This window comes from Pseudorca crassidens, chromosome 20, assembly GCF_039906515.1.
Source record: "Pseudorca crassidens isolate mPseCra1 chromosome 20, mPseCra1.hap1, whole genome shotgun sequence".
NCBI lineage: Eukaryota > Metazoa > Chordata > Mammalia > Artiodactyla > Delphinidae > Pseudorca > Pseudorca crassidens.
In genome coordinates, this window is record NC_090315.1 from 9,069,827 (window position 1) to 9,092,136 (window position 22,310).

General features: G+C 55.3%; 2 protein-coding genes across 13 annotated transcripts; both read left to right on the plus strand.

The window, feature by feature from the left end:
- On the plus strand, positions 1–13,449 carry RASIP1 (Ras interacting protein 1). The gene is made up of 12 exons (XM_067720806.1): positions 1–370; positions 606–746; positions 1,351–2,030; positions 3,857–4,212; positions 7,271–7,924; positions 8,630–8,667; positions 8,901–9,052; positions 9,171–9,274; positions 10,671–10,914; positions 11,120–11,292; positions 12,337–12,484; positions 13,035–13,449. Exons 2-12 carry the CDS (start codon positions 610–612, stop codon positions 13,232–13,234), a joined length of 2,886 nt encoding a protein of 961 aa, XP_067576907.1. The 5' UTR covers positions 1–370; positions 606–609; the 3' UTR covers positions 13,235–13,449.
- A 147-nt stretch (positions 13,450–13,596) lies between these two features.
- Positions 13,597–21,334, plus strand: MAMSTR (MEF2 activating motif and SAP domain containing transcriptional regulator). 12 transcript variants are annotated; one of them, XM_067720844.1, is made up of 10 exons: positions 13,597–14,420; positions 14,972–15,466; positions 16,191–16,229; positions 16,854–17,029; positions 17,208–17,392; positions 17,726–17,828; positions 18,042–18,236; positions 18,524–18,733; positions 18,812–18,866; positions 19,087–21,334. In XM_067720844.1, the coding sequence occupies exons 2-10, from the start codon at positions 15,382–15,384 to the stop codon at positions 19,368–19,370; spliced, it is 1,332 nt and encodes a 443-aa protein (XP_067576945.1). In that variant the 5' UTR covers positions 13,597–14,420; positions 14,972–15,381; the 3' UTR covers positions 19,371–21,334. The 12 variants fall into 12 exon arrangements, with proteins under 12 accessions (XP_067576945.1, XP_067576949.1, XP_067576942.1 ...); XM_067720848.1 differs by having other exon boundaries at positions 16,896–17,029; XM_067720841.1 differs by having other exon boundaries at positions 14,972–15,055; positions 16,137–16,229.
- Positions 21,335–22,310: the final 976 nt, after the last annotated feature.

Here is a 22,310-nt window from a genome sequence, read left to right on the forward strand (position 1 = left end):
CTCACTCCTCCGGACTGATTCTAACTTTTGGTTCCTCTAGGGAAGCCTGGGGATGGTCTTCTGTCTGAGGGAGGAGGGGCTGGGAACCTGGTCCTGTGGGTCCTGGAAGGGGCCAACTGGCTGCGATGTAATTCCAGAATCAAGGAGTGGGGCCGGGCCAGCCTTCCCCAGGTCTCCTCCCCCAGGCCCGGTCCCCTCACAGGACGCCCCCTCCCCGCTCTTCCTGCCGGTTTCCTCTTGCCTTTTCCTGTCCCCCACCCAGTGCTGGGAGCTGGGGCAGAGGCAAAGGCTGAACAGGAGCAGCGGGGTCAGGAACCAACCAGGGCAAGCGGAGCCAGGGCCCCCGGGTGCTGCCGGGACCCGAAGCAGGGTAAGAGCTGGGGACCCAGGAGTCCAGCACCCTCCTCCCTCAGACCCAGGAGTCAGTCCCCAGCTACCCCCTATCCCAGCAACCAGCAATCCGGGCTCCCATCCCCTCCTCCGCCCAGATTCTGGAGGCTGGGTCCCAGACCCCTCCTCCCTCTGACTCAGGAGTCCAGGTCCCCCTCACCCCATCCCTACCTCTCAAGGCCTCAGGAGCCGGGGCTTTATCCACCCTCCCTTAGGGCCATGCTATCTGGTGAGCGGAAGGAGGGCGGAAGCCCCCGCTTTGGGAAGCTCCATCTCCCGGTGGGCCTGTGGATCAATTCTCCCAGGAAGCAACTGGCCAAGCTGGGTCGACGCTGGCCCAGCGCTGTCTCTGTAAAGTGAGTACCCACCTCCTCACGGCTCCTGCCCCTGCCCCACCTGCCTCCCATCTGTCCCTGTTTATGACCCAGTCCCTGCACTGGGTAATGCCAGGGAACCGGAAAGAGTTGGCTCCAGTTCCTGTCCTGAATGGGCAAGTGAGATGGCAGGCGGTAGGGGACAGTGGGCCCCAGTGATATAGGGTCCGGTGAGGGAAGTGCTGGGCCTGGAGATGGGCTTAGGCCAGTGGACACGGGGATAGGGACACAGTAGGAGTAGCGGTTTGGTTCACCTTCCTCCTCTCTCTGCTCACCTCTTGGAATTTCCTTCTGTGGGACTCGCCTTTATTTATTTATTTTCTCTCCTTCGCTCTCTCTTTGCCTCTGGCCTCTGCCCACGCCACCCCCCATCTCTATACACCTCGCGTCTCTCGTCCTTCTGGGGGTGTTTGTCCCCCACTATCTCTGGGTGTCTGTCCCTCCCTTTCTGGGTCTCTGTTCCTCCCCGCCCCCCCCCCCCACTCTGGGTCTCTGCCCACCTCTCTCTTTCTCTAACCCCTACCCCCGTCTCTGCATGTCTTTCTGGATCTCTCTCCCGTGTCTCTGCTCGCCGGTGGGCTCCCAGGTCTTCGTCTTCGGACACGGGGAGCCGCAGCAGCGAGCCACTGCCCCCGCCGCCGCCGCACGTGGAGCTGCGGCGAGTGGGCGCGGTCAAGGCAGCCGGGGGAGCCTCAGGGAGCCGCGCCAAGCGCATCTCTCAGCTCTTTCGGGGCTCGGGGACCACGGGGTCCGGTGGCGCGGGAGCCCCCGGGACTCCGGGGGCCGCGCAGCGCTGGGCCAGCGAGAAGAAGCTGCCGGAGCTGGCGGCGGGCGTGGCCCCCGAGCCGCCACTGGCCGCCCGCGCCACGGCGCCCCCGGGGGTCCTCAAGATCTTCGGCGCCGGGTTGGCTTCGGGCGCCAACTACAAGAGCGTGCTGGCCACGGCGCGCTCCACGGCGCGCGAGCTGGTGGCCGAGGCGCTGGAGCGCTACGGTCTGGCCGGCAGCCCCGGCAGCGGCCCCGGCGAGAGCAGCTGCGTGGACGCCTTCGCGCTGTGCGACGCGCTGGGCCGGCCCGCGGCGGGCACCATTGGCAGCGGCGAGTGGCGGGCGGAGCACCTGCGAGTTCTGGGCGACTCGGAGCGCCCACTGCTGGTGCAGGAGCTTTGGCGGGCGCGGCCCGGCTGGGCGCGGCGTTTCGAGCTGCGCGGCCGCGAGGAGGCGCGCCGCCTGGAGCAGGAGGCCTTCGGAGCGGCAGACGGCGACGGTGAGCTGGGGGTGGGTGGGGTGGGGAAGCCGGATTCTGGGGGCGGGGCCTGCGGAGGGATGGGTGGGACTTGGGGCGGAGCCAGTGTGGGCGGGGCCTGAGGGACTGTTGGGACAGGATGGCGGGCGCCGGGGGAGGGGTCCGCGGGACGGGGACTGCGCGGGACCTATAGCACTGGGTCTAGGGGAAGGCGGAGGTGGGGCAGGACCTAGGTCAGCCAGATGGCCTAGGCCCGAGGACTTTGCTCTTGGGATAGGTGCAGAGTTGATGGGCGGGGCCTGCGATGCTGGGGCGGGGCCTCGGAATGGAGTAATAGGAAGGCAGAGATATTGCGCGGGGCAGATGAGTGGTCCTGATGGCAGATGGCCTCTCAGTAGTAGGCTGAATTGGCTCGTGAGGGGCAGGGCCTATGTGAATGGAAGCTAGAAGGGGGACGCGCTTGGAAGGTGAAGAAATGGGCTATTAGATCAGGGCCTAAGAAAGGGCGGAGCTTCAGAAGGGTGGGCCTTGGACCAGGTGACCTTAGGCTGGGTTGGCTGCAAAGCCTGAGTGGGGGCCTGAGGGTGGTGCACCGGAAATGAAGCGGTATTTGTATTGGCCAACGACCAGGCTACTTGGGGGCCTAGTATTTGAGAAGGCCCGGCCTGGAACAGGAGGTGCACCTGTGATGAAATAACAAAGGAGGGGGCACAGTCTGGCAGGGGTGGGGCTGGGATCACAAAGATAGTGTCTGCTCAGGGAGCCTTCTCACAGCTTTTCTGTTCCCGAGTCTCCCTTTGAGAGATAGAGTGGTGTAGCAGTTACACTCATGGGCTTTCTTCGCCGGTTAAACCCAGCAAAATCCTAGGCGAAGATTCAATGATATAATGCATATAAAGGGGTTTAGCACAGGGTTTGGCACATAGTAGTTGCTAAATAAAGAATGCAATTATAACCATCATTGTCTTTTTTTCTTTTCCTTTTTTTTTTTTTCCAAAAAGCATTCACTGAACACCTTCTGTGGGCCACACATTATTTAGGGCCCTGGGGGAATACAGTGGGGACATTGACAAGTTCCCGACCTTCTAGATTTCACAGCCCAGTGAGAAAAACATCAGTTCACTCATTCAGCTCATTTCCACTGGGCACCTACTAGATGCCAGGGCTGTGTGTGACAAAGTTCGGAGTGCCAGTGGTGCCCTTCTCTGCTTCGACTTGGAATGTCAGGGAAGGGTGTTCAAGAGGAGGTGGTTTCTGCTTTCCTTGGGGCAGTATCTTCTCGGTTCTTCGTGAACAGTTCTAGTGCCTAGAACAGTGCCTGGCACATAGTAGGGGCTCAAAAAATATTAACTGAAAGAATGAATGAATTTTTTTAAAATTAATTTATTTATTTTGGGCTGTGTTGGGTCTTCGTTTATGTGCGAGGGCTTTCTCTAGTTGTGGCAAGCGGAGGCCGCTCTTCATCGCGGTGCACGGGCCTCTCACTATCGTGGCCTCTCGTTGCGGAGCACAGGCTCCAGACGCGCAGGCTCAGTAGTTGTGGCTCACGGGCCTAGTTGCTCCGTGGCATGTGGGATCTTCCCAGACCAGGGCTCGAACCCGTGTCCCCTGCATTGGCAGGTGGACTCTCAACCACTGCGCCACCAGGGAAGCCCAGAATGAATGAATTTATGAGCTGAAATTACAAGATGGGTAGGAGTCAAGCAGGAAGTATGTTCCAGGCACAGGGAACAGCATATGCAAAAACCTAAATGTGGGAAGCAGCCTCACCTCTTTGCAGCCAATTGTCTTTAGAATCTCTAGCTCTTTCCAGTCTCTGTCTCATCTTTCTCCATCTCTCTCGGCAGGCACGGGCGCCCCCTCGTGGCGGCCACAGAAGAACCGCTCCCGCGCGGCGTCAGGTGGGGCGGCGCTGGCCAGTCCCGGCCCGGGGTCGGGGTCAGGGCCCTCGGCTGGGTCCGGGGGCAAGGAACGCTCGGAAAACCTGTCCTTGCGGCGCAGCGTATCGGAGCTCAGTCTGCAGGGTCGGAGGCGGCGGCAGCAGGAGCGCAGACAGCAGGCACTTAGCATGGCCCCAGGGGCAGCCGATGCCCAAATCGGACCTGTAGACCCCGGCGACTTCGATCAATTGACCCAGTGCCTCATCCAGGCCCCCAGCAACCGCCCCTACTTCCTGCTGCTGCAGGGCTACCAGGACGCCCAGGTAAGCGCAACCTGACCTAACGAGAGAGACCTATGCCCCACCCTTTGGTTGAATGGGCGGCAAAACTACAACTCCCAGAATCCCGTGGGTCGCGTTAGTTTCAGGTATGTTGGAAGGTACGGTCCCAGCCAGGTTCCAGAGTAGGAGATAATATCAGAGAAGAGAATGGGAGTGGTGGAGATAGATGTCGGAGAAGGATTTCACTGGAGGGGCAAGTAGGCGATGATTCATTTCTTTCAAAGTTGGGAGAAAGCAGTGTCTTCCTCCAGGGAGAATGGGAGAGCCCACTTTATTTTATATTTTATTTTATTTTCCCGCACTGTGCGACTTGCGGGATCTCACTTCCCCGACCAGGGATTGAACCCGGGCCACAGCAGTGAAAGCCCGGAATTCTAACCACTAGTCCATGCCCAGCCGTAACTCCTGGGAGAGCCTATTTTAGAAAGATCTTCTTGGAGGCCTCTCTTTCTTGAGGGAAAGTAATGGAAGAGTATCTTCTGGGGAGGGAGATAATTTGATTGATGCCTGGAATCTTGTTCGGGGTAAGCCTATGTTGTCTTAGGAGGAGTGGATTGAATCATTTTTTAAAGAATATTTAATTAATTAATTTTTATTTTTGGCGGTCTTGGGTCTTAGTTGCGGCATGCGGGATCTCTTGTTGCGGGCGCGGACACTTCGTTGCGGTGCAAGGGCTTCTCTCTAGTTGTGTCGCGCGGACTCCGTACTTTGCAGCACGCGGGCTTAGTTGCCCCGCAGCATGTGGGGTCTTAGTTCCCCGACCAGGGATCGAACCCCAGTCCCCTGCATTGGAAGGCGAATTCTTTACCACTGGACCACCAGGGAAGTCCCTAAATCATTTTTTAAAGTTGATGGTTTACTTTGGAACGATTGTGAACATTGTTGATGGGGACAGGTGGTAGTGATACTTTTATTTTACATATATGAGTGGCAATAGGAGAACTTGTTTGAGTGTTGGGGAACTAGAGAAAGAAAGGATTAGTGGTTGGGGGCCAGTGGTAAGTTATTTCATTAAAGAAATGTAATGTATTATTGGAAATATTCGTGTGTGTGTGTATGATAATTAGGAGAATCATTCTTATGGTTTTGTCCACCTTTGGGTAACAGTGGTACAGCCAAGCTCAACAGGTACAACTGGAATCAATGGGAAAGCCCACTCTGGAAGGTGGTGGAGTTTACTGAACAGTTCCATTTTTACTCTCAGAGAGGGATCCATCTGGGTTAGGTCACTTGGCTGTGTATATGGGTGAGAGGTTAAAACTATTCAAAGAACTTGCATTGGAGGAATTCATTCTTCCTTGCTGGGGCAACAGGACAGGGAAAGTTCATTGTAGGAAGGGGTTTGTATATATTATAACAGCCCATTCCTCCAGACAAGGTTGGTGAATAGGAGGCTCTATTTAGGAAAGGTGGTCAAATTGGAAGGATCTATTCTGGGAATATAAGAAAGTACGTTATGGGAAGAGAGGGAAACATTGGAAACATCCATTCTTTCAGATGGGATTCATGAGAAATTTCTTTGTAAGAGGCTTCATTGGAAGTGTCCGTTCCTTGGGAACAGGAGTAATTGTTGAATCTCTTGTAGAGAGGAATTTCTTTGCATTCATCTATTCGTGGGTGTCTGTAATGTGAGAGTTCATATGAGGTGCAGTGGAAGAACCCCTTCTTGGGTTAAGGAACAGGGGAGCCCATTGTAAAAAGGGGGTTCGGGTAGTCAGGATCATTCCATTCCTCCAGACAGGGATGAAAAATAGGAGATTCTACCTTCAGAAGGTGATCAGAAATATGGAAAGATCCATATTTCTCAAGAGGCAAATGAACCAATACATCGTAGTAAGGAAATTTAGAAATGTGCATTCATGGGGTGGAGGTAGTGGGAGAGAGTTCAGTGTAGGGAGGGGATTTATGGATATCAGGATGACTGTTTTCTCAGACATGAATGGGGAACAGAAGTGTCTACTTTAGGAAGGGGGTCAGACAGAGTGCTTCCATTTTTATAGGATGCAGATGGGAGAGTCATTTTTAGGAAGGGGTCTTCTGGAATGCACCTCTTCATCTGGTGGATGAAATGGGACACTCTATTATAAGAAGAGGGTCTCCTTGAAAACATCTATTTATAAGATGGGGTTACTAGAAGTGCCACTGTATGGAGATCTCCTTGGAGACGTCCTTTTTGGGGATGGGAATATTGAGAGCATCCGTTGATGGGAGGGAGAGTGTCTTTGGAATCCTCCATCCTGGGAGTGGGGGGAATAGGTGAGTCCGTTGTAGAATTACGGCTCCTTGGAAGTAAATTCATGGGGTGGGAAAAAATGAGAGTCCATTACAGAAAGTGGGTCTCCTTGGAAGTGTACATTCATGGGGTAGAGATAATGGAAGAAACCTTTGTTCAAAGGGGAAGTCTCTTTAAAGGTATCCTTGCTTTGGGAATATTGAGAGAAACTATTATTGGAAGGGGAAATGTCTTTGAAAGCCTCCATCACAGGGGTGGAATGATGGGCAAGTGGGGACTAGGGTAGGGAAATGGGAGAGTTCCTAGGAGAAAGAAGGTTTCCTTGGGAAGGTCCATTCTTAGAGGGTGAGGGTAGTGGGACAGTCCATTTTAGTAATGGAGATGTGGTGTCCTTGGAAGCACCCATTCTTTGGGCTGGATGTTATGGGAGAATCCACTGTAGGAAGGGATTGGCTTGAAGGAGTCCATTCAGAGGAGGTGAGAAGATGGGAGAATCCATTGGAAAAAGATCTCCCGGGAAGCATCCATTCTTTGAGGGAGGGAAATGGTAGAGCCCATGTCAAGAAAGGGGTTTCCTCGTATCCAGTCCTCAGGATGGATGTTATGGGACAGTTCACCATAGGAAGTGCCTTTGAAGAGTCCACTCATGGGAGGTCGGAGGTAATTGGTGAGTCCTTTGGGATCCCAGGAGATCTCCTTGGAAGTGCTCATTCAAGGGATCTGGTCAACTGTGGGTAAGGGATTTCCTCAGAAGCATCCAGTCCTCGTGGAGTGGTGTCCTTTAGTGCATCTTCACTTTCCCTCCAGGACTTCGTGGTGTATGTGATGACTCGGGAGCAGCACGTGTTCGGCCGGGGTGGGAACTCCTCGGCCCGCGGCGGGTCCCCAGCCCCGTATGTAGACACCTTTCTCAACGCCCCGGACATCCTGCCGCGTCACTGCACAGTGCGCGCAGGTCCTGAGCCCCCGGCGATGGTGCGCCCATCACGGGGAGCCCCGGTCACGCACAATGGGTGCCTCCTGCTGCGGGAGACTGAGCTGCATCCGGGCGACCTGCTGGGGCTCGGTGAGCACTTCCTGTTCATGTACAAGGACCCCCGCGCTGGGGGCGCGGGCCCGGCGAGGCCTCCGTGGCTGCCCGCACGCCCCGGGGCCACACCGCCGGGCCCCGGCTGGGCTTTCTCTTGCCGGCTGTGTGGCCGTGGCCTGCAGGAGCGTGGTGAGGCACTAGCGGCCTACCTGGACGGCCGCGAGCCCGTGCTGCGCTTTCGGCCGCGCGAGGAAGAGGCGCTGCTGGGTGAGATCGTGCGTGCCGCGGCCGCCGGTGCCGGGGACCTGCCGCCCCTGGGGCCCGCCACGCTGCTGGCGCTGTGTGTGCAGCACTCAGCTCGGGAGCTGGAGCTGGGCCACCTGCCGCGCCTGCTGGGCCGCCTGGCCCGTCTCATCAAGGAGGCTGTCTGGGTGAGCACTGCCAACCTGCGTCCAGTCCCATCTGCGCCCCAACTCCTTTCCCGAGCCTCCTCTAGCCACCTCCAACCTTAGTTCCGTAGTTGGGCAGGACAAAACTACATCTCCCAGGATACCTCAGGAGGGGGCTTGGGCTATTAAGCAAGGGGCCCCAAGGGATGCTGGGAGCTGTGGATTAATCCACAGTGCTTTAAGAGAAGACAGTACAGTAGTACCTATCTTTGCAGCCGGGGGATATTGGAAGAAACCATCCTGGGAGATGGGGTAGGGGAAGAGATCCCTGAAGGTTGGAGCCGTAGTGGGCGAGACCATTCTTGGAGGCGAGTGAGAACAAACCCACTGGACCAGCAGATGGAACTGCCAGGGAGAAGCCATTCAGAGTTGGGGGTGGGGGAGGCGGGGAAAGTTCCATCCTATTGAGCTGGGGCCTAGTTAGAAGAAAGGTTTAGGAGGTTGTTTTTGAATAGGGGGAAACTCCATTTGAGCAGAAGTAGACCTAAAGGGAGACAGACCACCATTAATCATAGGTGTGTGTGTTTTAAACTGTAAGAAGAGGATTGACTATTCTGAAGCTTGAGGATCAGAGTCCATTTGAAAATTGGGGAGAGTCTCTTGTCAAAAAGGAAAACTCAGGGCATTAACTCATAGGCCTCTCTTCCTCATCCACCTCACCTTAATTCTGATCTTACTGTTCCACAGGAAAAGATTAAGGAAATTGGAGACCGTCAGCCAGAAAAGTAAGAGAAACTCTGGGGAGAAGGGTCTAGAGTGATGTGGGGGTCAGGATTCGCAGCCAGTACTATGTTCACATTTCCTTGCATGTTTTAGTGCAAGCTTCTTTGGGACTCAACTTTTCTAGTTGTGAAATGAGGGTTGGACTCTGACCCCAGTTAGACCCAGATCTCGGGGCTTGGACATATTTGGGGGGGGGAATTGGGCAAGGATTCCAAGTCCCTTCCCCTTTTCCCAGCCACCCTGAGGGGGTTCCTGAGGTGCCCTTGACCCCTGAGGCTGTGTCTGTGGAGTTGCGGCCACTCATGCTATGGATGGCCAACACCACGGAGCTGCTGAGCTTTGTGCAGGAGAAGGTGCTAGAGATGGAGAAGGAGGCCGACCAGGAGGGTGAGCTCTGACCCAGGCCCATGCTTGTCCAAGCCTCCTGCCGTTCCCTGCACCTGGGGACCTGGGCTTCTGCCTGGCAGCCTCTGGTTCTCCCTCTCACTCCTATGCCTGTCCTCAGACCCACAGCTCTGCAATGACTTGGAATTGTGTGACGAGGCTATGGCCCTCCTGGATGAGGTCATCATGTGTACCTTCCAGCAGTCTGTCTACTACCTCACCAAGGTTGGCCTTGATCCCTGCTTCCTGTTTGGTATAGCATCACTTCCTGTTTGAACTACATCACATGAACTACATCTGGTGTCACTTCTTATTTGACCTAGCAACATTTCCTGCTTCTGACATCACTTCCCATGTCCCAGCCCCTCCCCCACCTCACACTTTGCTGTTCTGGTACCAGTTCCTGTTTGAGCTTACATCACTTCCTGCCTTCCTGACTTCTCTTCCTGTCTCTGCAACTATCCCCTCCTCATAGGCTGACTTCACTGCCTGGTTATATCACTGTTACCACTTTCTCAAGCTACTGTTTTCTAAGTCCAGTCTTAAGTCACTGATAAGTTAGATAGATAGATAGATAGATATAGATCAAATAATACTAGGCACTGTCATTTAAATTAAACCTCTTTATTCAGTCCTCACTTTCTGTGTTTGCTGACCTCACTTCCTATAGCTTTGAATTCATTCCCTTTTCTGAGCCACAAGCCTTTTTCTCCCTGGAGTGCCCATCCTGTAGGGCCTGCTTCCTGCCCCAGTCCCCCACCACCACTCTTTTTTTTTTTTTAATATTTATTTATTTGGTTGTGCTGGGCCTTAGTTGCGGCAGGTGGGCTCCTTAGTTTTGGCATGTGAACTCTTAGTTGCAGCACACATGTGGGATCTAGTTCCCTGACCAGGGATTGAACCTGGGCCCCCTGCATTGGGAGCATGGAGTCTTATGCACTGTGCCACCAGGGAAGTCGCACCACCCGCACTCCTGAACTTAATATTGCTTCTTGGAATTCTCAGGGTTTCTGTCTTATGGTGGGCCTCATTCCTTATCTGTAGAATGAAAGGGGATATTTTGGGACAGGTGGTCTCTATGTTCCTTGAGCAGCCTTGATTTGTGAAGCCCTTTCCTCCTAGGCTTCACTTCCTGTATATCCCTGCCAAGTGTGGTTTTATTTCTTCTTTGGCTCTGACCTCATTTCCTGTCCTTGGCCTGATCTCACTTTCCACTGGCTATCTGCCACCCCACTCCCACTTCCTGACTCTCCATTCTTTTCCTTTCCTTCGGGAATTCTGGATAAATAATTCTTTGATTGAAGGGAGCCTCTTTTTTCAACGTCCTTTGTCCTCCTTGAGCTGTCTCTGTTGAGAACTACATCAGAGGTGGTCTTAAAATACCCAAGACACTTCTGGAAAGCCTTTCTTAAACTTGAGGTATCCCAGGCCTGATGAATGCTAGGAACCTATCTGGAAAGTAGGATTTTGCTCATGGAGACCTTTGGGATGTTGAAGGTAGAATGGACTACAATTCCCAGAAGACTTTGGTGGAGCTCCCCAGTACCTTCATGCTCTACTACCCTGAAGCTTCCAGGGAGTTGTAGTCCGATCCCTTGTTTGCATCTCTGTGTCTCCTCAGACTCTGTATTCAACGCTGCCTGCTCTCCTGGATAGTAACCCTTTCACAGCTGGGGCAGAGCTGCCGGGGCCTGGAGCCGAGCTGGGGGCCATGCCTCCAGGGTTGAGACCTACCCTGGGCGTGTTTCAAGCTGCCCTGGAACTGACCAGCCAGTGCGAGCTGCACCCGGACCTTGTGTCTCAGACTTTCGGCTACTTGTTCTTCTTCTCCAATGCATCCCTTCTCAACTCGCTGATGGAACGAGGTGAGGGTTGGTCTGGAAAGGGTCCGGGAAGCAGAGACAGGAGCCACTGAGACCTGCATCAGTTAAGACACATCAGAGGCTCAGGCCTCATCTTTAGGGACTCTGGAGAGGAAGCTCCAGATCCCAAGCTGAAGAATAGGAAAGGTCTGGGAGGCAGGAGGGCAGAGTCCGTGCACCCATTGCTTTTCACACCGTTCCCCCACAGGTCAAGGCCGACCTTTCTATCAATGGTCCCGAGCTGTCCAAATCCGAACCAACCTGGACCTTGTCTTGGACTGGCTGCAGGGGGCCGGGCTGGGTGACATTGCCACTGAGTTCTTCCGGAAACTCTCCATAGCTGTGAACCTGCTCTGTGTGCCTCGCACCTCCCTGCTCAAGGTGACTCCTGACCCCTGACCTCTGAGTCCCCAGTCCCACTCATCCATCCTCTGTATTCAGCTTACCCTTGGATCTCCCCTTGGACTCCATGGTATCCCCAGTCCCAGTTCAGACACCATGGGTGATGCATCAGCAGCTAGAAGGAAGCCAGCCACATAAATGTCCAATTTTGGCTGCATCTGAATCCCAGCTGGACTTATGAATAATAGTTTCCAGGGTCCCCTCCCTCTGACATGCTGATTCAGGAAGTCTGGTATGGGACCAAGGAATGTGACGTTTAAAACATTCATTGAACGTAAACTACACGCCAGATACTGTGTTTAGCCCTTCTCACTGAATGCTGACTAAGTCTCGTGAAGTAGGTTATTAATTGACAATTTTGTTCAGACAAAGAAACTGAGCATCAGGCAGGCTAGGTCACTTGATTTCATTTATTTACTTTTATTCATCAAACTTCTACAGAGCATTTAATAAGCACCAGTCAGAGTTCTGTGTACTTTACAATCTTGCCATATTAAATCGTCCTAACAACCCTGTTAGGTAGTTCCTGTTCTCCCCCAATTTATAGGTGAGGAAACTGAGGCACAGGGTTTGCAAGAAGGTAATGAGTAGCCTGGGACTTTTGAACCCAGGCAATCTGGGTTGAGTTTCTTGTTTTAACCACAGTGATGATTCTGTTGCCTAGATCTAGGTTAGGTACAGAAATTTTCAAACAGTTACAAAAAGTAGCCACAGTAGAATAATGAACACCTATGCACACAGTAACATAAACTAATGGTCAGTTTTGTTTCTTCTCCACCCCTGCCTGCTCCTACCTCCTCATGTATTCCAAAGCAAATCACATTTTTCTTTTTTAAAGCTGAGGGTATGCCTTTTCCCACTATCACTTTGGTGACAACCATGTCTCACAGTACCTGGAAAACATTGCACAGACATCACTGTCTACCCACTACATCCATGCCCTCTTCTATGGAGGGCCTTCCACTTAGGATTTCTCAGCTGCCCCATAATGATCGTGGACTTTTCACCTCATCTTCCCACCAGGCTTCATGGAGCAGCCTACGAACTGACCACCCCACGCTGACCCCTGCTCAGCTCCACCATCTGCTCAGCCACTACCAGCTGGGTCCTGGCCGCGGGCCTCCACCTGCCTGGGATCCTCCCCCTGCAGAGCGAGATGCTGTGGACACAGGTGAGGAGAAATAGGGACAGAGGCATTGGGGCTGTCAGCTTTCTTCTGTCCTCAGGACCTAGGGATCCATAGCCCCAACTCCTTCCTCCTGGTCCAAGATTCTGGACCCCTAACCCTCTCCTGCCCCGGGATCTAAGTGCAGGATCCCAGGATACAGGAGTTCAAGCCCCCAGCTCCTTATTTTTTTCGCAGCGGTTCAGGTCCCCAGCCTCTTTCCCCCTTTCCCTCTTTCCTCCTCACCTAGGAGGCCGAGTTCGAGGCCCCTCCACTCTAAGGAAACTGTACAACGAAGTTCCCAGTCCTTCCTCCCTAATGGACCCAAGAACCCAACTATATCGCCCGTTTCCCAGGCAACGGTGGCCTTTCATAGTCTGAACTACAGCTCCCATGATGCTTGGGGACTCCCAAGAGTCGCGTTTGAGGGGACCCTGCTCCAGTAGTTGCCGGGGTTTTTTTCCTTTCTTCGGGCGTGACGCAGTCTCGGCTATCCCCGACACTGCTGCCTCACGCCCATTTTCAGAATTTAACTCCGACTTCTTCGGTCTCATAGGGGACATCTTCGAAAGCTTCTCCTCCCATCCTCCCCTCATCCTGCCCTTGGGCAGCTCGCGCCTCAGCCTCACCGGTCCTGTGACGGACGACGCCCTGCACCGTGAACTGCGCAGGCTCCGCCGCCTCCTCTGGGATCTTGAGCAGCAGGAACTGCCGGCCAATCACCGCCACGGACCTCCCGTGGCCACGCCTCCTTGAAAACCAATAGCAAACGAGCGCGCGAACCTTGAAAATTCATCGGCTTCTCTAGAGTCTAGAGCCTGTCTGAGCGCAGAGCTTTCTGGGAGTTGTAGTTTTTCCCCGCGTGGAATGCTGGGAGTTTGAGTTTTGGGGTAGTAGAAGATGGGACCGTGGGAAGATGGGTTTGGGAATTTGAGTGCCAGGAACAATAAAGGTATCTGTGGTATTGGCAATGCCTCTATTGTTAAGACTCGGGAGCGGTAGTGATGATTTTCTGTGGAATAAGGCATCAGGGCCCTTGCCTGGAGCATTGGGCTCCTGCCGAATCCTCCGTGATATTTATAGCCACGGCCTCAGCTTGCCCTCTTGCATGTAATCCAATCCAGGAGCACTGTGGCCTCCCACGCATCTCAGGACAGAGCCCTAAACTTGTTCTGCCAAAGATCACGCCCTCAGTCCTGCCAGTGGGAAATAGCCAGCGCTCCCTTCGACCTTCCATAGCCCATACTCCAGCCTCCTCCCTCAGACCCAGGAGTCTGGGTTCCCAAGCCCCTTCTGGACCTTTCTGCCTGTCGGGCACACTGATGAGTCTCAACGTTTCTTGTCCCTGTTCTGGAATCCCTCTTCCCTCACATCCGAAAGTAGGGGCCCGCAACGCACTCCTCCCTCGGGCCCAGGAGTCCAAGCCTCTGCCTCTTTTTCTTCAAACGCAGGAATTCAGGTCTCCAGCCCCCTCCTCCCTCACACCCAGGAGTTCGGGGCTCCAGTTTGAACTTTTCCCTCCCCTGAATCCGACTCTGGCTGCTGCGTCAGGGAAAAAGTAAGCGACAGGTGGCACCTGCCTATAGGGACGGGGCACGACCACCTGCCGCTGCTGCTCACCCTGAGCCCCTCTCCTGGCACCTGCTTCTGTCAGTCCTCCCGCCGCTGCCCCTTTCGACCCCGCAGCCCCAGGACGTGGAGGAGGAGCGAGCCGGGAACCCCGACTTCCGCCCCGCCCCAGGTCCTCCCAGTCCGTGCTCCCGCCCCTTCTCAGGATGCCAGGAGGGGCTCCTGTCTCCCCCCGCCCCTCTCCATCGCTCCCGACACGCCCCCAAAAGGGGGGTACGAGGCGGTCCCAGGTCGGTAGGGCGGAACCTGCCGCCTCCAGCCTTGACTGCGGGACTCAACCCGCTCCAGAGCACAGCTGAGCCGAGCCCACCTGGTGAGAAGCCCCTGGGGTGGGGGGTGGGAGGGGAACCCTCCTTAACCCTTCTGTCACCTCTCTGATCCTAGTCCCTTCCCCACAGACCGTGGCGGCTGACACCCACCCACGCCCTTCTCAAGTGCAGGTGGCAGAGACCCTTCCATTCCCCAGGGACCTATCGGGTCCCCTTTCCCCTCTTGATCAAGGCTGTTGGATTCTAGGCCCCTTAGAGTATTGAGTTCCTTCCCTTCACCCCCTTTTCCTCCCTCTCCTTTCATAGACCCGGGGTCCAGGCCACCAGTGCCCTCCTTCTTAGGACCCAGGAGTCCCAGATCTGAGGTCCTTCCTCCCCCAGACTCCAGGAGTTGGGGCCCTCAGCGCGTCCTCCCTCACACCCAGGAGTCTGGGCACCCAGCCCCCTCCTCCCCCAGGATCCAGAAGTCATGGCTCAAGGCCGCTCCCATCTCTAAGTTCCTCAGGCCCTTTCCCTGCTGCGTTCACATGCAAGGGACGCCTCCTGACCTCCACTCTGACCCTGCCTCCTGTGGGGGGCCTGCTCTCCCCGCCAGTCCAGGTGCCCATCCCAGCCTTGGCAATGACCCTGGCAGCTTCCTCCCAGCGCTCCCAAATCATTCGCTCCAAGTTCCGATCTGGTGAGAGTCTTCTCTCTGTGCACGTAGGGAAGGGAGTCTGGGAGTCCGCACGGCGGGGTGACATGGGAGGGGGGTGGTGACACATGCCAAAGGCATGTGTTTTCTGTGCAAGAGCTTATTTATGTAAAGGAGGCCCCAGCAAAGGGGTGGAGTTGTGGTTGACAGTGAGTGTGCAAACGGCTGGTGCAATGCTCACGTGAATAGTGGGGAATGGGCGGCTAGGGGTGGGTGTGCAGAGGACCAGGTACTGCAAAGGAACAGGGGCTTAAATTGACACCTGTGCAAATCGGAGGAGCGCCCAGTGTGGAACTGTGGGCAAGGGGACAATGAGCTCTCAAGCCTTGAAAGCGGCAAAGGTTGCATTTCAGGTCCCAGCACAGGTGAAAAGTGTGCAAGTGGATACACCTGGAGGTAAAGTCCTGAGTAGACAGAGTGTACTTGAGTGTGCAAATGAGTCTGCTTCTGTGGTTGGGGGGGTGCGAAGACACCAGTAACCAAAGAGCAAGGAGTGTGCAAAAGAGTGCACGTGTACAAAGAAATGTGCAAAGAGAGATCCTTGCTCCACAACTGGGGGCCAAATTCTGAATGCGTTAACGTGGCTGGGTGTGTGCCGAGACAGTGAGCCTAGGATGAAGAGTGGCAAAGGGTACCAGTGCACAAAAGTGCTGTAGATGCAAAAATAGAGGCCAGGGAAATGCGTGTTTGAAGGTGGGTGTGCAAAGGGGGCGACTGAGGGGAGGCCCAGAGGTAGTGCAGAAGGGAGTGGGCGTGTGCAAAACGGGGTGTGGGGATGAAAGGGGGCGAGGTACAAACACTAAGATGGTGATTGGGCGGAGGATGGGGTGGGCATCAGCTGACGAAGGGGGCAGGTGGAGGAGTTGGGGGCAGGGCTGCCTCCTGCCTGCACCGCTGGCTGGCTCCTGGCCCCAGAACGGCTCTGGCCTTCGGCGCTGTGCTGGCAGGGAACAAGCAGGAGGCCCTGGAAGGGAGCAGGCTGCCCGCCCACCCGCCTGCACGGGGTGTGTAAGGGGGCTGGGCACACGTGTCCCGCCAACAACTGCAGCTCACACTCGCCTGCCAGGCCAGGCTCTTGGACACTCCCTTCCCGCCTTTCTCCTCCCACCTTCCTCCACAGTCCTCCAGCTTCGGATCCACAGACGCTATCAGGACACGAGTAAGTGTGGGCCCTGAAAGGGAGGGGATGGCGGCCCTACTCCCTTGGGGCACCCTGGAGTGCAGCTGCCACACATCTTGTTTCGGTTCCCGAGCCTCAGCGCCTATGCCCCAGGGTACATTGCAATCCCATCCTGCCCTTCCCCAGGACCCAGGAGTACAGATCCCTGGCTGCCCCACCCCTAGGAGCTTTTCTTCCTGCTCTTGGGCTTTTCCCACTCCAATGAAATGCATGGATCCAGATCCTGTTTCTTTGGAGAAGACAGGCATCCCACGCCCCACACTTGGCACACATACAAATCTCAGGATGTGGCTTTCAGCTTCTTTCTCCCCAAGAACCAGGAGTGCTGGTCCCACCCCTGTCCCAGCAAAACCCCAGGAATCTGTGATCCTCAGCTACCACACCCCTCGGTGACTGAGGAGGAGATTCCTGCCTTTCTTCAGAATGTAAAATTCTGGGTCCCTAGCACTTCTGCCCTTAGATCCAGGAGTCCAGACAACCAGCTCCTGCCACTTGGGTTTCACTCCCTGGCTCTGTCCTCTTGCACCCGGGGGGGCGGTGGGGCCTCCAGGGTCCTCCTTCCCATGCAGCCTTGTTTCTCCCTGCCTGGCTTGCTGCCTGCAGGCCTCTCAGGGTCCTTTGCTGCCTCTCCATTCTCGGATCCAGATCCATGGATCTCAGCCGCAGACCCGGCTCTGGCTCCGGCCCCAGCCTCACCCTCGAGCCCAGCGCCTTTCCTCTTCAGCCCTGGGGTCCTTCTCCCTGAGCCAAAACACTACCCTTGGCGGTCCCTGAAGAAGGTGAGTCTCGACCAGAGTGAAGGGAAGTCCCGCTGAGAGTCTAGCCTTGGTCCTCCTTACTGCTGCCCATTTTGCTCCTCTCTGATGGGGACAAGCCGACCCCATACTTTTCATGGGGCTCTGGGGCAGGAAAGTGGGAATGGAGCAGAAGCATTTGACGTCATACCTGCTTTTTCAGGAGTCTCCCAAGATCTCCCAACATTGGAGGGAGCCCAAGCCCAAGAAGAACTTGACATACCACCAGTACATGCCCCCAGAGCCGAGACAAGGGTCCAGGGCAGACCCCCAGGCTGAAGGGTCGGCCTTGGGTCCCCCTGGACCACCTCCATGGGAATGGACAAACTCACAGCAGCCACCTCCTAGGTATGACCCCTGTTTTTGTTCTCTGGGAAGTTCAGGCCCCCAGCTCCCTCCTCCCCCAGGACGCAAGAGTCCAAATCCCCGGCCCCTCTTCCTTCAGTTCCCAGAAATCCTGACCTCATCCCCGAGAGCCTGAGCCACCTCCTCCCCACCCCCGCCCCCTGCCGCGGTTCCTCGTCTCTCAGGCACCGGAACTAGCCTCCTCTGTTCTCGCGGAGCTTCAGAACTCAGGTCCCTTGCTTTCCTGCATCTTCATGAGCCCCTGTCTTTGAGGACTCCGGAATGCCTTTTCTCTCTGCTCCTTCTAACCTGTTTTCCCTTCACAACTCTCGCCAGGATGAAGCTCAGTCCCCTCACTCCCTCCCCACCAGGAGTCCCCAGCCCCTCGCCCTCTCCACACAAGTTGGAACTTCAGACTCTCAAACTGGAGGAGCTGACGGTGAGTTTGGGGAGTAGCTTCCCAGGCTGGCCCTCTCGCTCAGTGGGGACCCAGAAGTCTAACCTTGCAGCCTCTGCTCCATTGGAGATCCAGGACCTAGGGTCCCCAGTCCCTCCTCTCTCGGTTTCCAAATGTCCAGCTCCAACCTCCCCCTCCCCGCCACCTGCGCACCGGAGCCCGCCTAGCACGGCCTCTTTCCGCCTCCCTCCCTAGGTCTCAGAGCTCCGGCAGCAGCTGCGCCTGCGGGGCCTCCCAGTGTCTGGGACCAAGTCGATGCTCCTGGAGCGCATGCGCGGTGGCGCCCCGCCCCGCGAGCGGCCGAAGCCGCGGCGCGAGGAAGGTCCGGCGGGTGCTCCCTGGCCTCGCTTCAGGCGCAAGGCTTTGGGAGCCGCTGGGAGGCCGGGCTCGGTGAGAGCGGGACTACGCGCATGGACCAATGAGGAGAAGACAAAGCGGGACGGGGCGGGAAGTCGAGAAAAGAATAGCCAATAAAGTGTGGGGGGCGCGGTTAAGAGCAAAGGGGGAGGATCTTAAGGGAAGGGAAGCCAATGAAAGAATAGGGGGCGAAGCCGAAGGGAGCCATGGATGAGTGAAGGCCTGGGCCGGGACCAGGAGGTGGAGCCACAGGTAGCGAGTGGATAGGGTTGCTCCCCGTGGGCACGGCTTAAAGGAACTCGCCCTCTTCGCCCTTCTAGTTGAAGCCGAGTCAGACATCTCACTCGCTGCCCCCTCCACGTGCCGCGGAAACCCTTGTGACGGCTCCGGCTCCTGCTACGGCTCCGGCTGCATCGACGGCTCAGGCTCCAGCTCCAGCTCCAGCTCCAGTACCGATTCCTTCTTCAGCAGCAGCCTCGACAGCCCTGACACTGGAGGAGGAGCTGCAGGAAGCGATCCGCAGAGCGCAGGTGAGAGGGAGCGGGCCTAGGGTCTCAGTCAGGATCAGGCTGGAGTCCCAGGTTCACGCCAGTTCTGCCCGTCCACAGTTGCTTCCGAACCGGGGCATCAATGACATCCTGGAGGATCAGGTGGAGCCTGAGGGTAAGAGCCGAAGTCCTAGATTTGGGGGGAAAGGGGGCCGAGGTTCTGGGCTTCTGTGTTCGCGGGAGGAATAGGTTGGTATCTGGACTCCTGAGGTGTCTGGACTCCTGAGTCCTAGGGAGGAATGCGCTGGGGGCCTAGACTCCTGGAAAGGACGAATAGGGAGCTGGGGTCCGGATCCCTGCCTTCCTAAGCTCACGCTTCATTCCTTTCCCTACAGACATGCTGCCCCCCATTCCCCTGGACTTCCCCGGCTCCTTCGACTTGCTGTCCCCCTCCCCGGACTCTGAAGGCCTCTCATCTGTCTTCTCTTCCTCGCTCCCATCCCCCACGAACTCCCCGTCCCCCTCTCCCAGGGGCCCCACCGACTCCTTGGATTGGCTGGAGGCTCTGAGTGGGGGTCCCCCACTGGGCTCTGGCCCCCCAGCCCCCAGCATTTTCTCTGCTGACTTATCTGATTCCAGTGGCACCAGGCTGTGGGACCTGCTGGAGGATCCATGGTGATGGATTTTGGGGTTTCCAGGGACTGTGAACTGGTGGGGATGGAGAGGCCACAGAGATAGACTCCCTGAGGGAGGGGTTGGAACAACTAGCAGAATCACTCCCACCACAGACACAAAATCAGAGACAACTCTCATGCCCACCTGGCCCCTGCACTGCTGCTGACATGCCAACCTCCTGACTTCTGCCTGACCTCCATGTGATCCCCTCCATGGTTGTGTGGTTGGGGGCAAAGAGGTTTCATTTGCTGCTGACCAGGGCAAAACAAGCTGCTTGCTGCTCCCCTCAGAGAACTCCTGGATGTTTTTGTTCCCACTTTCATCCCCCCATCCCACTGACTAGATGGATGCCTGTTGCTGGGGAGTCTGGAAGGTGGTCTGTGCTTTTTGGATGCAGGAGAGGGACAGGGAAGAGTAGGGAGAGAGAATAGTCTGCCAGACCCTTGGCTTCTGATTGGAGATGAGAAAAATCAGATGTGTCACATCTGGGGTCAGATTCTCTCGGAAGCAGAGTCTGAGACAAGGTTTGTTTATCCATGACTTGGGAAAGAAATGCTCCCAGGAGAAACCAATGAAGGAATAGATGAAACAGGACAGCGATGGGGGAGACGACTAGCTAGAATGCGATTTCAGGTGAAGTCCCAGCCTTAGCCTGATCCCATGGGGAGCTCTGCAGGATAAATTAAGTGGTAGAGTCTTTCCCTCCTTGAGGCAAAGGGAACTGGGCCTTTGAGGCAAAGGGAGATCCCTGTTTGGGTTTATTATTGCTGAATAACAAACCGCCCCTAAATTTAGAGTCTTAATTCCTGTCTGTGATTGTTCACAATTCCATGGATTGACGGGGCTCAGTGAGGCACCATATAATGTCAACTAAAGCTGCAGTCCTCTTAGGGCCCAACTGGGCTGGAATATCCCAGATGGCGCACTCAGGTGCCTCTGGCACCTGGGCAGGGATGGCTAGTAGGCTTGACCCTACTGGGCTGTGGGATATCTGGACTTCTCTCATTCTGGATTTGGTCTCAGTGCTCTCCCTCTCCATGTGGTTCCTTTCTCCAGCAGGTAGCTGGACCCCTCACATGGTAGCTCACGGCCCCCCAAAGTGAACATTCCTAGGGGAGGAAGCAAAAACTTCCAGTCTCTGAAAGACTAAGCTTGGAACTGGCACAACGTCACTTCCACCACGTCTTATTGGTTAGTGCGAGTCAAGGTAGCCCAGGCTGAATATGATATGGGATAAAACTACACAAATGTATGAATACCGGGGGCGTGGTCATTGGGCACTGTCTTCGGAGACCTGCCACTACACCCCTCTAGGCAGTCATGGGCCACAGGTCACAAGAAGGGGCCAGGATATAAACTCCAGGCACCTCAAGCTCAAGGGCAGTCTTGGGAACAAGGTTGCAGGGTAAGCCCTTAGCAGCAAACTGTTTTAAAATATAGGTTTATTATCATTCAGGTATGGTGAGGCCAGTAGATCGGGAGACAATTGCCATTGAAAAGATAGTTTGTTATTTTCAGAGATCCCAAAGGAAGGGGGCATGCCAAGCTCTGCAGGGCACCAGGGTCGGTCAGGAGTTAGAGGGGAAGAGGAGAAACTTGGACAAGAGTCTTGACTGTGGTTTCCTTGGGAAGGAACAGATGAGGCAGGGTAAGCTTAGGATTGTCTAGTTTGAATAATTTCAGCAGGTTCTGGGGTGTAAGGGTTGTCCCCAGTTGCCTGGAACTTGGCCCTGGGGTGACTAGGCAGATGAAAAGTGACCTGAAGTATAGAATGCCATAAAGGAAGTGGTTGGGGGTATGGGCTCTGGGTTGGTTGCTTTGCATGTGAAAGGCATACTTACATGTCAGTCCTTTATTACCTCTAGGAATTGGCTAGCCCTGGGAGGGGCAGTCCCTCCAATGTCAGCAAGGCCCCAGATGTCAAAGCACCAGAAATACAGAAATAAAAAACCATGATTAATGCATAAAGCACACAGAAGCCGGGTGTTGGGTGCACAGAACTGGTAAGAGGAATCTGAGGGGCCCTGAGAGAGTTCACTGAGAATGTCCATGAACTGGACCTGGCATGTGACGTGTGATGATAAACATTAATCACCATTATTAGCTGCTGATCGACAATTCTAGTGCCTCGAAGTGTGTAAACTCTGGTGAACATTGAGGATCCAAGACAAAAATGGAAGGGAACAAATGCTCGTTACCATGAGGCAAAGGGAATCTTTGATGTCTTCCAAACCAATCAGGTAGAATTTGTCCTCCTTACTTTCCAGATGAATTAATTAAAGATCAGAGAAGGAGAGCGACCTGCTCAGTGTCACACAGACAGGAGGTGTTGGAGTAGAGTTTTTGGGGTTTTTTTTGCAGTACGCGGGCCTCTCACCGTGTGGCCTCTCCCTTTGCGGAGCACAGGCTCCGGACGCGCAGGCTCAGCGGCCATGGCTCATGGGCCCAGCCGCTCCGCGGCATGTGGGATCTTCCCGGACCGGGGCACGAACCCATGTCCCCTGCATCGGCAGGCGGACTCTCAACCACTGCGCCACCAGGGAAGCCCCTGGAGTAGGGTTTTAAATCAGATTAATATGTCTACAGCCTCAGGGTTGAAAAATCAAAGAACCTCAATCTCTGCTCTGGTGAAGCTCAGACATTTGCAAAGAGAGTCCCAAGGCAGGGTGATAGGTATTTTCATGGCAAAGGTACAAGGAATAGGAGGGGCGTGACTCCTAGAAAGTGACCAGAAGCTGCAGGGGAATGGGACAGGGTGGTCAGAGAAAATATTTTTGCCAAGACGCAAAGGGTGAGGAGAAGCTGGTCAGAGGAACCTCTTGGAAGACAGCATCCTTGTAGAGGGAGAAGAACATGCAAAGGCTTGAAGGTGTGAAGGGCGCTGCCACCTGGGGAAACTTGTGAGGTCAGGGGTCCTGGAATAAAAGGTGGGTGTTGGTGCTGC

Excerpts from the sequence above, each read along its gene's own strand:
- RASIP1 (XM_067720806.1), top strand. The coding sequence starts at position 610 with ATGCTATCTGGTGAGCGGAAGGAGGGCGGAAGCCCCCGCTTTGGGAAG. Across the intron at positions 9,275-10,670 it reads CTGTCTACTACCTCACCAAG|ACTCTGTATTCAACGCTGCC; the intron begins GTTGGCCTTGAT and ends GTGTCTCCTCAG. Across the intron at positions 10,915-11,119 it reads CAACTCGCTGATGGAACGAG|GTCAAGGCCGACCTTTCTAT; the intron begins GTGAGGGTTGGT and ends GTTCCCCCACAG.
- MAMSTR (XM_067720840.1), top strand. The coding sequence starts at position 15,875 with ATGGTGATTGGGCGGAGGATGGGGTGGGCATCAGCTGACGAAGGGGGC. Across the intron at positions 17,030-17,207 it reads CTTGGCGGTCCCTGAAGAAG|GAGTCTCCCAAGATCTCCCA; the intron begins GTGAGTCTCGAC and ends CTGCTTTTTCAG. Across the intron at positions 17,829-18,041 it reads TCAAACTGGAGGAGCTGACG|GTCTCAGAGCTCCGGCAGCA; the intron begins GTGAGTTTGGGG and ends CTCCCTCCCTAG.